The sequence below is a fragment of the Aythya fuligula genome, chromosome 10, assembly GCF_009819795.1.
Source record: "Aythya fuligula isolate bAytFul2 chromosome 10, bAytFul2.pri, whole genome shotgun sequence".
NCBI lineage: Eukaryota > Metazoa > Chordata > Aves > Anseriformes > Anatidae > Aythya > Aythya fuligula.
The window spans coordinates 17,621,175-17,637,301 of NC_045568.1; the positions used below are offsets into that span (position 1 = coordinate 17,621,175).

The window sequence follows — 16,127 nt, forward strand, 5'->3', positions numbered from 1 at the left end:
ATAAAAAAAAAAAAAAAAAAAGAAAAGGACAAATCAACTAACCGAGCCTTCCCTACAAAAAACAGAAAGAAAAAGGAACCTCTCCAGCAAACAAAAGAAAAGCGATGTCCTGATTTTATCACAGCAGCAGTGGCAGCTAAATTCCTGACGTACACATCATCAGCCTCACCGTTGTTCTCCTGATTGATTTATCTCCCGGTCGGCTAGGAACGATCTTTTCGGATCATTAATATGTTCATTAATTTGTTATCAATTCCAACTCGCTGTACTTAAACCGCTCTGTACCATGGCTCAAAAGTGCCTTGACAGCTTTGCTGCAATCACGCACGTAAGGACCCCTGACTACACAGTTGTTGAGATGCCTCATACCTACAACCAATCTGTTGCTTTTACAAGTTTAATCTAGGTATTAAGGAGCTGATTGTGGAACCATGTCGATATAACATCTTCAACCCAGCTGTACATCATATAAACCGCTATAGGAGGGGGGCAGGCTCCCATGATTCCTAGCAGTAGTGCATACCTTTAACTCCCTGATCTGTAATACTACAAAATACTGCTCTCATTTCTTCCCAAGCACAAGTGGACTACCAGCAAGGGTCCAACAGTGTTATTCCTAATTACCTTTTTTCACTCTTGATCCTGTGGCGCTCATAATTAGTTACCTGGGGCTGCAATCCAATTTGAAGTGATGACAAGAAAGTGATCCATGAAAAAGTAATAAGTTAAATCCAATTTCAGCCTTCCTCTAATTAAATGCACATGGAACTAATGACTCAAACCCTACCATTTCAGTGATAATGGTAATTAGCGAGGTGGGAGTCACTCTCTTTTTTCAACACTGTAGGTGTAAACCACAAGGTAAAATGGCAGGAGCACTCTTAATTACATGTGTCATTTTGTCAGCAATTTACACATTTCTGACCAGTCAGGAATGTTTCATTTGTTTTCCCCTTCCACGATGTGGCTGTAACACCCAGGCCACGCTCAGGCGCAGCGAGCCCTCCGACCCGGCAACCTGGTCAGGAATCCCCTTTTTTAAAAGGTAAACGCCTCATGTAAAAGTAGAAATGTGACAGAAAATCATATTGGGGGTGGTCTAGCAGGACAGAGGGCCAGAGGACACCAGCTCCTGTGCAGCACGAGGACGCCGGGCCTACAGGCCCCATGGAGCCTGGCGCCACAAGGCCCTGAGGAGCTGCCACGCGCCGACCTCAGGCAATCCTCTTGATGTCCTCCTCTGCCTCCTTCTGCACAGTTGTGAGAGGAGAAGAGTCGTATTTGCTCACATTTCTCACACTGCCAGCTCTCACCGTGGCTGGTTTCCTAGAAGCCACCGCTTGTTGGAATCGTGTGTTTCCAGGACAATCACAGGCTTCTTTCGAGAAAAACAAGTGTGTCTGTCACCTTTCTGCTCAGGTTGAAAAGCTGGAAAAACTGAATGCTCGGGGTTTTAAAAAAAATCCAAAAGGGTGGCAAAAAAAAGGCCTCCAGGTTTCGATGAAAAAAAAACAAACAAAAAAAAAACAAACCCCTTAGCATCAAAATTTTCAAGCTGATCATGTAATTTTAAGGACCTGAGTCAGATTTTGTTATGTTTTGGGGTTGATATTAGCACTTCACAGGCATATTCCAAGAACTGACTAATACTTATAATTAGGCTTAGGAGGAAAAATAAAGAGCTAAAGGTCCTTCAGTAGAAACCAGCAAAGCTCAGCTCAACTTTGCTTTATTTCTAAAGTCAAAAGGAAGGAAAAAAAAAAAAAAGGGACTCAAAATTTTCATAGGCGAACTATTTAAGTGCTGCAGAAGTGAAATCTCAACCCTGGTGGCAGAATTTCCACTGCCTTGACTGAGGCCAAACTCAGACAAACTCACGTGTTTGTGAAACAGAGATACTCATACAAATACAATAAATATGCTTGCAAATGTTTTTCCCCTTCCAAATCATCTGCTGAGGCATAATTTCTTTACCAGTTGTTAAATTTACTGCTACGTAAAAAGGTACAACGTGCGTAAAACCCGAGGCTGTTCCTGTTCCTTCTGTGCTCCAAGTGAAACAGAGTACCCTTCCCTTCACCTTTCAGTGTGCAGTATATTTCCAAGCGAACACTTTCTAATTTCATAAAAAACAGTGATTGCCCAAAACAACAAGCTACAGCAGATTACCCTGCTCTTGTGATTTTTCCTCTTCCTCTTGTCTATCTCTTGCTCAAGATACTGAAAAGAAATATAGGATATTGCAGCATGCAAATTAAATTCTACAAAAGCCCAGCCAAAAGCCTGCTTTAAAAAGCACCAGTATGCAAAGGCGAAGACAGCTCCGTCCCCTCCGCCTCCCCCAGTCTCACCCTGAAAATCTAAAAGAAACCCAAATTCTTTCCTTGGCCATGACTTAAAGGGAAGATTTATTTTCTGTTTTGTCAACAGAAAACGAAAGTTTCCATCTTAGTAATTTCATTATTTCTTCTCTCCAAACACACACAGGTTACTCTAAAACAACAAATCTCATTTAATCACATAAAAAAGTCAAGTGATCGGTTTCAGTTGCAAGATACTGACTTGGACGTCCTAAATCTGTTTTCAGTCCAGTATCCAACAGCTCAATGCAACACACAACATTTACGTCTTTTAAAAAAATTGTATTTTTAGTATTGCCAAAACACACATGCACTTTTACTTTCTTGGGAGAAAATGTGTCTCTTGATTTGTTTCCAATCTGTGTGTTCCTGCCAACAACTAAAATGCTTGAAGAACGAAAATGAATAATCGTTAAGAGCATCAGCAATTAAAGCTGCAAATTTTAATCAATACATCTATTAATACAAAGACATATTTATCTTGGCCAGGAAAAATGTGCAAATTCTCAAAAACCTAAGCATACCTGGCCTGCTAAATTATTTGTTTTACAGTTTCAAGGAGACCTAACATCTATGGCAAATATATTATTAACTGTGCGTTAGCCTTTTTCCACTTCAAGTGATTTTTGTAGGTTTGATATTTCTTATATTCTTTTCCCAATTGCTGTTACTAAATCCATTCCTTAACTTTCAATTTTCTTTTGTTTGTGTCATCAGGCTGTGAAACCGGAGGTCACTGCCAAATATAAAGCACGGCAGTGTGAGATAGGCTCAAAATGTGAGTCATCGTGTATTTGGAGATTTATTTTTTTTTTTTTCAACTATCAGCAGAGCACATCTCTACTCCTGTGTCCAAGTTCTTACAACTGAGTATCTCAAAATTTGCTAAAAGCAGGTCTCCAGGTACCGTTATCAAGGTCAAGAGGTCCCAAAGACGATGGCCGGAGCCCATTGTCATGTAAATGCCATTCAAGGCCCCCCGCCCCAGCGAGGCCACGGGATGCCAGCACGTATTTAAGCACCGTGGCTATTTGATCAGCGAATAAAGAGGGAATATAGGAAATCATCCACGAGGCGATAACAGATTAGCTACACAGCTATACTAGATTAATTCTCCACACCTGTTTGTGCCAGTCGGGTTTACATGACAAAGCCTGCCAACCAGCATTAAATGGCTGAGGCCACAACGACAGACGGGGCTCTCCCCATGCCACGCTCCAGCGCCACGGCCCCGCAGGACCCCGGGGCATCTTATAGGGAGAACCGACCCCGGGTGAAGGACATCCCGTCCCCGGTGTCACGTAAACACAGCTCCCCACCACACATGGCATGGAGCTTCTCACTGCTGCTGGCCAAGCATAGGAGACGGCAGAGTTAGGCGATGGCTACGGTGTTCTTGCTATGCACAAAGTCTGTTTGTTGGGAAAAAAAATACAGATCTGCTAACTGCTAGGGCTGTCCAGTGAGACCGATATATATTAACGATGTGCAAAGACGGCTTGGTTCATTATTCAAGCAAACTTTTGAAAAACGGGCGCGTTTCCACCACCCTCGGTATTTATTCTACATACTGTCAGAACGGGTATTGCCTCGTCAGCGCGGTGTGATCAGACGTCGGGGCTGTGGGTGTTTGTGTGTGTGCAGTTTTACTCAAAAATCCTAACCCAAGCATCGTGATTTCCTTTCAGTCATACATCGCATTCTACGGATGCACTCGAGGTCTGTTATATTCAAGAGGACTTCCAGTACGTTTAATACCGCAAAAGCTCCAGGAGTGAGGAGGGAAAAAAAAAAAAAAAAAAAGAAGTAGTCTGGGCAGTCATTTGAATCAGTGAGTGACAGGCTGGGCCAGCTCTCTGTATACATTAATAAATTAGAATTTTAATTGTGTCTCTGACTGCAGGAGCTGCTCCAGTACTTTAATACGTACCAACAATTGGCTATGTTATGGAATCCGCGATGTGGCCTTCACTGTTGACCTCTGCAACACAATTCCCAGTCTGACTACGGAAACTGTTTGGTTTGATCCTTTCAACTTATTTGAATCCTGACAAATAAGCTCACAGCTGAAAGGTCAACACAGTCATATTTCATCCTCTGGAGCTATTCTTAAGACATCTGCACAACAAAGCACTTCTTTTAGTACCTGACACTGGACCTAGCCAGCACAATCTCTCATTAAAAATGTCCCCAGTGGAAGAGTCTATTAAAAGGCATATGGATCAGCTATGGATTTACCAAATAAAATATTTTTGAAAGCATTAATGTAACGGTTTGGATTATGGCACTCTACACTGCCAATAAAACGTATATTTGCCCAATGACAAAATGCTTCATACTTTCCAAAAGAATAATAGCTCAGCTATAAAGTGTGAGGTGTTGTCCAGCAGCCTGAGCACGGGGGTGGGAGCCAGGAACTCATGAATCTTAATCCTACCTCTAAAACCAATTCCCTCTGTGATCCTAAGCAAGTCACTTAACCTGCTTCCCTCAGTTTCCCTGTCCAGAACTGGGATAATGCTACTTACTTATCAGACTTTCCTTCTGGGGATGTTTTGGAGATCAGTATTTGCAGAATGCTTTGAAGATGAAATCACTACACAAAAGCTAGAAGTTGCCCTCGCCGGGCCAAGGGCTGCAGTTAATAGATATTCCTCACTTAGGCAAAACTCCCCTTGAAGTCACGGTGAGCTTTATTTGTGTAAGAACCACAGGATCACGTCCTCTAGCTTGACTGTCAAGGCCTTTAGTGATTTTAGCTTTACCTTCCATCTTCTACTACATATTTAAAGAGTCTAGGATCTGTATTTCTGGAGGAAAATAATCTGAAGCACATATAAAAGGCAAGAGAGGCAGCAATGCTGTCAGGGAACTCATGGTGATAGTATATCAAACTAAAAAAAAATTAGAAAGAGCAAAACAGACATGAGTTTGACAATGTGCTATGACAACAACTGAAAAAAAAAAAAAAAAGAAAGAATTTGGGGCTACAGAGGCTGAAGCATCAGATATAGAACAGCGAGATAAGATAAATGTCCCAGCTACAGGGTTCTGTATGACTGCAACTGAGCTGCTGCATTCAGGAACTTATTATCAAAACCAGAGTGAGACGCTGCAATTGCAAAGAGTGCAATAATAAAAGCAATAACCAGCTGCAAGCCAGCAAAGTGGTCAAGGGTCTAGAAGTGCTGGTTTACGAAATGTATAAAGAACTAGATACATATAATTTGCCAAAACTGGCAAGTACATGTTAGTATCTCAGATGTTTGAGGAGTGTGAACACGAGGCAAGGCAAGGGACTGACTCAGTATTTATACAAGCGGTATTACTTGGAGCAAGAGGATGGAATTAAAGTGGAAAGTTCCTGAGTGTGTGCTTTGTTATGGAAAACCGTCTGAAGGAAAATAATAGCGGTCCCACCATCATTTGGGATTTCTAACACTAGAACAGCAACAGAAAAAAAGGAAAATTTGATACATGATCTAATAGTTCTTTCTTGTCTTTAACTCCTGTGATTTATCCCGCAAGACTAGCAGAATGTACTCCAAAGCCACATATGTGTGCATACATCTTCTGTTTGGGAGTGCTATATTGGTTTTAGCTTTCTGAATTCATAACAGCGCAAAGCCTGATAATATTTGGATTTTAGTTCTGAAGATGTCCATAAATCAGCAGACAATGAAAGGGAAAAAAAACACACTGATGATATCCTAATATTTTCCCAATATCCTTGACACAGCAAATCAACAGTGTGAGCGAACACAGACTACAAACTGAACAGCAATCAAACAGAAATGTTAATGCAAATCTCCTATGCGCACTGACACTATAACAAAAGCTATTCCATTTTGTAATAATCCGAGCCCACTAGATGCTAAGTACACGCTCCACATTTGTAAATATGTCATGGGTGGGATTTTCAAGAGCACCTAGCGCTGTTCCCCGCTCCACTCCTGCTTACACGAGCCACAGCTGCTCCATGCACTTCCCTTGGAGGAAACTGGTTCAAAACCAAGGTCCCACACCGATGCTTACAAAGAGCAGCATCCACACACCTTTCGCTAGCAAGAGAGCCCCCCGTGAAGGACGTCAGCTTCCCTTACCTGAAGGGCTGGCTGTTTGTCATTCCTCTTCGGAGACTTTAATCCACTAACTTGTTGCTGCTGCTGCTGCTGCTGTTGCTGCTGCTGCTGCTGTTGCAGTAGAAGTTGCCGTGCCACCTGGAGAGCCTGCGAGGAAAGAGTGGGGAAAATTGAGTTTGCAGCAGACAGGAGGTGGGGAGCTACAGGCACAGCATACGGTCAAGACACCCGTTTGGTCCTTGGGCACCACTCTGCTCCCAAAGCAGTGGCTTCCAGGAAACAGATCTCTGCACTTGAACCTGACAGGGTGATACCCACCCAACGCAATTCCCACTTTGACTATGGACAAAAACAGCAGCACCTTCAGTTTGGCTTCCATGTGGGAACGTGGAATAACTGCTGAGATCCCGGTGGTGAGCACCGCTGGGTTATCTGCACCCTCTGCCCCGAGCAGCACATGGCCCCGTGTGCTCCCGGGCAGCCTCACGCACTAACAGCTCCTGTGCTCCTCTTCTCCAGGGGTCAGGTCTGGTTTACAGAAGAGGGCAGTCGTATATCACGGTCTGCTCTCCTAAGCACCGCAGGAAGGCAGGGAAGTTTCTGGAAAGCTATGGGCGAGCAGCAAAGGGACGCTGCAGAGCTACGGGATGAAGGGGCAAGGAACATGATACCCAAAAGAGCCAGCAAAGAATCGCTCGGTGGCAGATCTCTGCAAACTTCTTTGCAAAGTGAGGGAAAAGCAGCCCTGGGCACTGGAGCCAGCTGCTCCACAAGGCCCAATTTCTTCGTTGGGTAGGGAAAAGACAACACGAGGAGGTGAAACCCAGGGGAAAGCAGGAACAGGAGCGAGTACCTCCTCCTCAGCCCCGAGCCAGGGGACTGGAAGAGGCTGATCCCTGCACGGTCCCTGCGGCACAGCTGAGGCTCAGCTGGCGAGACCCCAGCCCGCGGCTCCTGAAGGATTCACCAGCACCGGACTCGGGCTTTCTTGGTCTCCTTGGAGACGTTCGGTACATGTGTAGGTGGCAAAGTGGGAAGGCTGAAGACTTCATTAATGTAAAACAAGAAAAATAGTCCCTTTGCAAGATGCCTACATGGAAGGAGGGAAAAAACCTTCCCCACTCCTACTGTGTATGCTCTCTGAGTGATTTAATTAATACCTATTTAATTAAGGAGTCAGATACGCTTCGGGTTTCACTCGCTTCTCCAAGTTGCCAAGTGTTTCATCTCCGTGCCGAGCAGCCAGGCAGGGCTTGACACTGAGAATAACGTGCGGGCTGGAGGGACTGCGGGCTCAGGGCTGATGCCTTGCACCATGGCTCGCTTCCCAGGGGACGTGGGACGGCTGCTGGTGGCCAGCTCGCCAGGGCGAGAAGGGACAGGAGAGCTTCCAGCGCCCCGGCAACGTGCCCTCGCTTCAGAGGTGGTTACAAGCCTCCCCTGGGTCTGAAAACCCCCTAAGTGCGGATGTGATGCCCAGCAGGGCTGGGTGCGACCGAGGTAAGATCAGATCGTGTGTTTGCAGCCAGAGAGCCGAAGCTCAGCGCCTGCAGCACCTCTAACACAGCACGAAGACACGGCACAAAGACCCAGAGCCCACCGGGTACAAAAAGGCAACAAAGGAAACCTTTACGCACAAATTATTAAGTACGGCTAAAATATATACATATAATATCTACTGAATTAGCTTCTTTAGCTGTTAAAGCATCTTCAAGGGTGAGCAGAGGCAGCAGAAAAATATCCTAGAAGATTTAAGGGGATGGGCAACAAACACTCACCTACTTAACAGGGGTGTTGTATGGCTTATTTAATTAATGAATACTTGTAAAGCACTCTGAGTTGCTCAGACAAGAAGCGCTATACAGCACAAGCGCAACATATTATTATATATTATTAAGACTGGCTCTGCCGAAGAATAATTCCAGGTAAATGTGCAATCAAATGATCATTTTAGTTCCCAGTAATTAGATTCAATAGGCCAAAAAAACCACGGAAGCCTTTCTTTAATCATACACTAAACAATCAGAACATCCCTAACCTTTCAAGCTACAGCCTTTTTGAATAAAACATCATCAACTTATAGATATTATTCCAAAAAGAAACCAGTCACCATATGTGTTGTCTCTTTGAAATACAGTTGCTATAGCAGACCCTGCATGCATTTCATGTGATATGATCATATTCTATCCGTTCTGGCAGCTGAGAGGTTGCACAACTAAAATTGGCTGCCAGAAATTTTTTGAAGATTCCCAGAACAAGTAGCTGTGCAAGAAATGCCTGCTTTCTACTGGAGCTGGCTGCGAGCTCCGTGCAGCCCGGCGGGATGGCCACCGCCACCACGAGCCCTTCGGTGCTCGTCCCGATGCCCATGGGGTCACTGCTGAGGCTCCCGGGGGCGCAGGCAGTGCCTTGCCCGTGCTCCGGTCCCACCTGCACTGCACCTGCACAGAATTGGACGTGGTGGATGGAAGGAGCATCGTGGACGGGCAGGGACAGCGCTGGGAGGAGGAGAGGTGCAGGTGAGGTGGAGCTCAGCTGGCAGCTCAGCGGCTCGCAGCCTGAAGCGGCGCTTCCCGTGCCTTCGCTCTCAAGATTTTGCTCTTCCGCTTATAAATAACCGGCAGCAATAAAACCTAAGCATCAGATGAGCCTGGGTTTAAGATGCGGAAGGAAGGTTGTTTATAGCTCAGGTTGGTTCCTGCTGCGTGCCTGCACCAAGCAGCCACCGTGCCTTGGTGGGGTCCCGAGTGACCCTGCCTCTCCGGCCCTCCATGCCCGTCCCTCCAAAGCCTCACCTGCACCCCTTACACCTGACAGGGCGTGTGAAGGACGGCTAGCTCCTTTCAGAAAGCACTAGCCCTCTTTTCTCTTACACGCTGAGCACCTGAAGCTCATTTGCAGACCCTTTGTGCAATTAATTTGCCGGTCCTGATTCAAGCCCAGTGACACCTGCCCTGGTTACGGTGGCACAGCCCAGTGAGGGCAGGCTGTGGGGTGCTGTGTGCGGTGCCTCCTTGCCTCTCCCGGCTCCATGTGGTGACCACGGCCACCCCAAGCCCGGCTCCTGCTGCCTGGGGACCCCACCATGGCCACGCAGCCCGCTGGTGGGGATGCATGGGGAAATTAATTCGACAGCGAAGTCGGTCCCACAACCCTCATCAGCACGGAGATTCACGAGCAGGCCCGTACATTAATAAAGCTTCCTGTGGGAGTAGATGTTGCCTTTGATTTGCATGTGAATTCAATGCTAGTGAAAAGTGCCAGACTGTCAGACATGGAGACCAAAGTCTCTTATCTTTCCAAAAGCTTCTGTAGCAGTTTCCCCACATTTCCTTAATCATCTGCCTTGTCCTCAACTTACTGAACAGGCAGTAGAGAGTAAAGCTGGACTCGGTTCAACTCCTGCTGCTGCCAAGTCCTGAAACAAGGGTGCCAGGACTGTTTACCGCTAGCCAGCAGCTCTGCTAACGTGGCCCTCTCCTCGCGAGCGGGTGCTCTGACATCTCCAAGCTCTTCTCACACATCCCTCGTGCCTGCATCCGAAGCCTACACCACGTGCGTGCGCTTCTGCAAGGGAATCACTGCTGGGGCAGCTGCACGGCAGCTCTGCCTTGTGCGTCTGGGCGGCTGTGGGATCGTTTGGGGATGGCAGGTAGGGATGCTGAGCGCCTCCCAAGCCGCACAGGCTCAGCATCCGCATTGCTCCGAGTGCCTGCGAGCCCCATCACAGCTGCACCAAGCTTTAGGAGTGAATAGAGGCAGGCGTCAATCCCGGCCCCCAGCAGCTAATCTCACCACATCAGCAATCATCCTTCTCTCTGCACAGCACTACAAATGGTAAATCTTCCCACTTACTGAAGGAAGAGGAAGAAAAGCATCCCCTGGCAAGCGCAGCTCCTGAGTGCCACAATTTTTGTGTAACTGCAAGACACAAACAATTTTTGGTCACTATCAACACGGATTTCAAAAGATGACTTGGGTAAAAGGCTCGCTCCCAACCGAGCCGTCTCGATTCTGCTCTGCGCTACATCTAAATGCAAGACGCAGTGAGTGAAGTCCTGAGCTGTTTTCTTATCCATTAGGAAATCGACCAGAGATAAGGAGATTTTCTTGCGTAAAACAGAACAGCAGAGAGGTAGCTGAGATGCTGCATTTCCGAGACGTTATGCAAACCTGGAATGGTGTTTGGGAGCAAACACCGGGTGCCACCTCAGCCAGGAAAAATGTTGACACCAAGTTCCCTGTGTGACGAGTCCAAGATGCCGCAGCCCCCAGAGCTGGGGCACAGCAGCCCCGAGGGGAAGCCCCTGTGAGCCCTCTCACCCTGTGTTCAGGGAAGGAGCAGCAGCTCGCTGTTTCCCAACTACAGCAGTACCAGGAAAAAAAAAAAAAGAAAAAAAAAAAAAAGTGATACATCTGAGATGACCAAGACAACTTTATTGCAAGCTAGACAGAACGCGACTTGTTTGCCCAGCTGTTGTTTGCCCAGAACATCCGGCACTGTTATCACTGAAGTTACTGGTGTAATTTGACATTTTCACGCAAGCAATTCAATCTTTCAATTTCACCGTCCTCTTACAGCGAGTTCTGCTCCAAGGGGGAAGATGCGGCACTGCCTCTGCCTTCCAGTGACCAGGAACTCCTGACTGGGGCTGGGGGCTGGGAAAGAGAAACGCACTGGAAAAAGAGGGTAGAGCTTTAAAAATAGAGATGCTGCTTAAACGCCGTGTACTTGCTTACGGTGGTGGGACACAAGGAAACCAGTAACGAGATCCAGTCCTACGGAGCCTCTGGCTAACTTGTTCCACCGCTGGAGCCAGTGTAACAAGGCGGTGAGTCTCAAACTGTTTTTCCATCAGCCTACTTCTCTTGAGGAAAGAGAGCTCAAGCTCCTCCCTTTCCATCTGCCGGAGCCGATATTAATATCAATCAGCTGCTAATGAAATACGGAGACCTGCAGCCACCACGGCCTGCCTGCACGGCCAGGAGAAGCTGCTTTCTGCACCGGAGCTTCAAACCACCTGGGAACACCGGTACAGCCAACGCGGGGAAGCGTGGAGAGATGTGCACGTCGGTGGCATCAGGAAGGTGAGCAGAGGACATGGGACCCAGCAGAAGACACGGGACCCAGCAGAAATGCTGACCCATGCCCAGCGGTTCCCTGAGCAGAATCGCGCACACAGAAGTCACAAGAAGAGCACCAATGAAATCCCAAATGCTCTTCCAGATTCCGAAGGGTTTGGGGCCCTTCCAGGTGGACAAAGCTGCCCATGGGGAAAGCGACTTGAGGCAGGAGGAAGGAAGCATTTCCAGCAATCAGACGGTCACACAGCCAGGCAGAACATCTGCACAGTTACCCACCAGCCAACTTCATCATGATTCTGGTTACGGGCATTAAAAACCGAAACAACACAACGAGCAGAGCGAGATGAGACGGGAGGTATTTGATGGGCAGAAACTACCCTTGGAAAACACGTCCCCCACCCCAGGCTCCCGAAGCGAGGCGCTCCGTATTGACCTGCAGGGTCCATACCAAGCCCTGGGCGCATCCTGGCGCAGCCAGGTCCCTGCTCAGCCTCCCCCAGCCCGTCTCAGAAACATGGCTTTGCTGCACCAGGCACGCTGCCCCCCTTCCAGTTCTTTTTCCCCAAATTTTGGGGGCTTCAGGCACGGAGGGCCGGCAGCCGGAGACCTCCGGCCGCGGGGGCACGGCCCGCCTGGCAGAAGGGCTCCTCGCTCCCATTTAGCCTCGCAAGACAAGTACCTTTGTTTCTCCCGTGTGGGACGAGGGGGGGATTTAGACTCCGCCAGCAATTTCTCTTCCTTCTCAGCTCCCATCTGTCCTCACACCCCGCTCCACTCCACAGCTGCTGCGCGCGGAGCAGCGAGCTGCAGCTCCCAGGCGGTGCCGCCCGGATGCAGCCGAGGCGCGGAGCTGCCTCGTGTCTCTCCCCCTCCTGCCTCCCCTCCAGCTCCTCTCCTGGAGCAGCAGATGTAGAGAGGAGCGGTGGTAGGAGGCAGACACGCAGAGGGAAGCTTACACGTTGGAGGGGAGCCCTGCTGCAGCTCTCCTCCGCCAGGCTGAGGAGCCCAGCGACGTGTGGAAAGCGGCGAGGAGCGGAGCAGTATGCAAAAAGGGGGGGATAAAATAAAAAAAAAATAAAAAAAAAAGCTAGTGCAAAGCGACAGCAGTGGGTAGTGCTGTTCCTCTGGGAGGAACAGAACAGGGGGAGGTGAGAAGAACCAACTAGAGAGGATAGGAAAGGAACCAAAATGAAGAGGAGGAATGAAATGTAGAAGATGCAAAAAGGAGAAGCAGATGTTCTTGCAGCACTTGTTCCCTCCAAGAGTCGTACCCAGCCCTCTCATCTTCCTCCGGGGCTGCGAAAGGAGCTGCTCGGTGCTGCCTCCCTGTCCCTGCCACCCCGACCCTCTGAGGAGGAGCCAGGAGCAGGTGCAGGAGCAGCAGGGGGTGCAGCGGGGCCGGGGGTGCTGCCTCGTGGGGCTGGCTCCCCAGGGGCCCCCAGCCAGCTCCTTGACCATGAGAGCTCCCACGGGGAGCCTGCCCTCGAGCAAAACGTTCGGCTGGCCCCAGAGGCTTTGCTGAGCTGCAGCAGGCTCGGCCAAGTGACTAAGGGGTGATTCCCATGCTGGGAAAAGAGAAGGGACCTGGAGGATCACGTGTACGAGCCCCGACTCACATCCTGTCCCCGAAGTGATGGGGGGCAGGCTCGGAGCGAGGGAGCTGGCAGCGTGCCTCGTGCCGAAGCATCTCCTAGAATAGTTCAGTCATAAGGGAAGAAGATGAGGCTTTATTTTTCTTCCAGCAGGCTTAGTTTCCTTCCTCTGGAATAGATCCTGGCTATCAGTGGAGGAGATCCCCTCCAGAAAAAGGCACTGCGAACAGAAACCCTTTCTTCCAAACCTCCCGGTGGAGCTGCCTGTGCCCCGGTGCCCCTACGCGCCATCCCCGTGGGTGCTGAGGATCCTCCAGCCTGCAGGACGAGCACACCGAGTGCTCCTGCCCCATCCCTGTCCCCGTCCCTGTCCCCATGGCTGCTGGGGCTGAGCTCGGCCGCAGGGACCAGCCCCACACAGGGGGACAGCCCGGCTCCGTCTCCAAAACATCTGATTTTAATTTGGTAATTTATTCATGAATTCCACCAACCTGGGGGGAAAGGTGGCCGAGCTATTTTCTTCAAATACCACGAGACACAAGCGGGGAGGAAGGGAGCGGACCGCGAGGGACAGTAGAAGAAAAGGTCAAATTCAGCAAACGCCCAAAATCCGTGAGCCCCGAACCGGCCATGGCAGCGACAAAGGCTACAAAAATCCCATTCTGGAGGCACAAATGAAATCCTCAGGCGGCTGCGCTGTGAAAACACCTTCTGCCTCCTCCTTTAAAGAGTCACAGTCAAGTCTCATCAAAGCCATTTAAAAAGCATCTGGCAAAAAGTTCCCAAACATTAAAAATGGCTCTCTTTATTTTGGCATGTCAAGATTCACAGCATGTAGCGGTCTGTACCAGCGAGAACGGAGGGATGGGCCAACACATCCTGGTAAAATGAGAAAGGATACAAATCTTGGCTCCCAGCGCAAACTGAACCAGCACTGAACTATGTCTGAGCGATGAAAAAAATCTTATGGGATTTCCAGCTCATTTCTGTAGGCTCGGGATCAGATTCTGAACTACTGTGTTTATCCAAAAGCGAACCAGACCTTTGAATATTTGGAGGACTATTCACTGCTGAGCAGCGTTTTTCTTGGATGTCAAAGGCACGGGAAGTTCTCCGATTTTTTAATGGAGAAGAGAAAAGAAGAGGGGCAAGGTGGGGGGGAGGAGGAAGAGCGCCGTTTTGGAGCTACGACATAACTAGTAGATGGCATACAGCTGCCTGAACGCTTCCCCGTGTGGTCAGCGAAAGAGGGAACACATTGTGAGCTTGTTTTCCAAAGCCCTGTACACAAACCCACGTTTGCAGGCCCACAGAACGAAGCCCAGGACCACGACTTCTCACCACGCCCCGCCGTGTGCTCGCCGTCGGGTGCAGGGAGGGAGCGAAACGCTGGGACAGCCCGAAATATGGCACGGGGTGCTGCAGGTCCCATCGCGGCACAGCCAGACCCAGAATAGCTCCTAAACGCCTGATTTAAAAGGCTCTGTTAAAGCAAAAAATAGGCGAGGCTCAGACAGAGGCGACAAAAATGATTAGAGGCCTCGGCAGCTACGGGGCGAGATTGATAAGGGTGGGAGTGTTTGGTTTAGTGAGAGATGAGTAAGAGGGGAGATGATAAAAGCACACAAATTGTGACTCGGCCTGAGGAGGTACAGCTGGTGCTATTTGCCATCTCTCGTAACGCACGAGGAAGGGGACGTTCAACGAAGTCAGGAAGCAACAACAACAACAACTGAGAGCAGATAAAGGGATTTTTTTTCCCCTTTCTCACCACACAACTCGCAATTACCGCTGGAACTCACTGTCACCACGCAGCACCAGCACCAAGAGCACGGGGAGGATGCAAGGAGAGGATCAGACACTTGCCTAGATAGCACCGAGCGCGTTTACAGCTACCTTTGGAAGATCAAGATACAAATCGGGGTACAGATGATGATGTTTCAGGCCATGGGGGCCGCAGCCCCCTCCTGGTCCCCGGGGGCAGCCTCTGGGGCACGGAGCAGCTGGCGATGCCCTCCTGGCCCGGCCCCCGCCTGCGTCACCTGGCCCCCAGCCGCTTATTTCCTCTTTCTTCTGTGCATCACGTTTCGGTTTCAGGTCCGTATTTCGCTGGCCCTTCCTCTCCCCGCATCCCCACTGCCATTTTCTCCTCCCTCCACACGACGCCCCCGGCCCCAGCCGCTGGCACCCGGCTGCTCCCCACCGAGCGCCGCTTCATCCTCCCCACACCAACCGGGGATGCGCCCAGATGTCCGAGACTTCCAGATTTCAGGCAAATCTTCCTTCCCTGATCTCAAGTGGCTCTGCAGAGGGCCCCTGCGTCCCCGAGGAGGAGGATGAGCCTTCCTCCCGACACCGCACCTGCGGGCAGCGGCAGGCAGGAGCTCGCACAGAGCGCGGCGCTCGCAACCGCGCTGGAGCTGACATGCGATTCGGAGAGACAAAGAGAGGGTTTGAAAGCAAGTCAGGCTATTAAATTTATACCTACCTGCACAATGTGAAACAAACCACATCTCGGTTTCCTTTCATGTGCATGACAGTCTTAACTTGTTTCTTTTAATCCTGTAAAAGCAGCTAAAGCATGCAACATGCTTCCCAGAGATGAGGCAAACCTGTATTTTACTTCCTGACAGTGATTTAGTTTACGTTTTTTTTTGTTTTTTCTTCCAGGGAAGGTAATGAGCATTGTCCTGAGCTGGTATTACAAGGGGAACACTGCACACTGCGTGCTACACACCTGGCATTTAACGAGGAATCAAACGAAATGACACTGTCTCTAACGGGCTACATCCAGCTGCGACTCCTCACGCTGCACAGAGGCTAACAGCAGAGGATAAAAAAGATCCCGGCAGCACCCAGGATCCCTCCAGAAGCCAGCACCCTTCTAGAAACGCAAAGAGCCTCCCATTTCGGCTGTCGTACCCGAAGTACGACTTGGGAGAGGGCTGTGGATATGCTGAGGCAGAAACGGCTACGTAATAAATCCGGCAAATCCAGAGGGCTGAGGC

The 16,127-nt window shown here is 49.3% G+C and overlaps 1 protein-coding gene across 1 annotated transcript in view; it reads right to left on the minus strand.

Moving 5' to 3' along the window:
* Positions 1 to 16,127, minus strand: part of FOXP1 (forkhead box P1) — a 360,388-nt gene that overhangs the window by 98,095 nt on the left and 246,166 nt on the right. Inside the window, exon 5 of the mRNA XM_032194299.1 lies at positions 6,464 to 6,589. Coding sequence (XP_032050190.1) covers positions 6,464 to 6,589 — 126 coding nt within the window. The remainder of the gene's footprint in view (positions 1 to 6,463; positions 6,590 to 16,127) is intronic.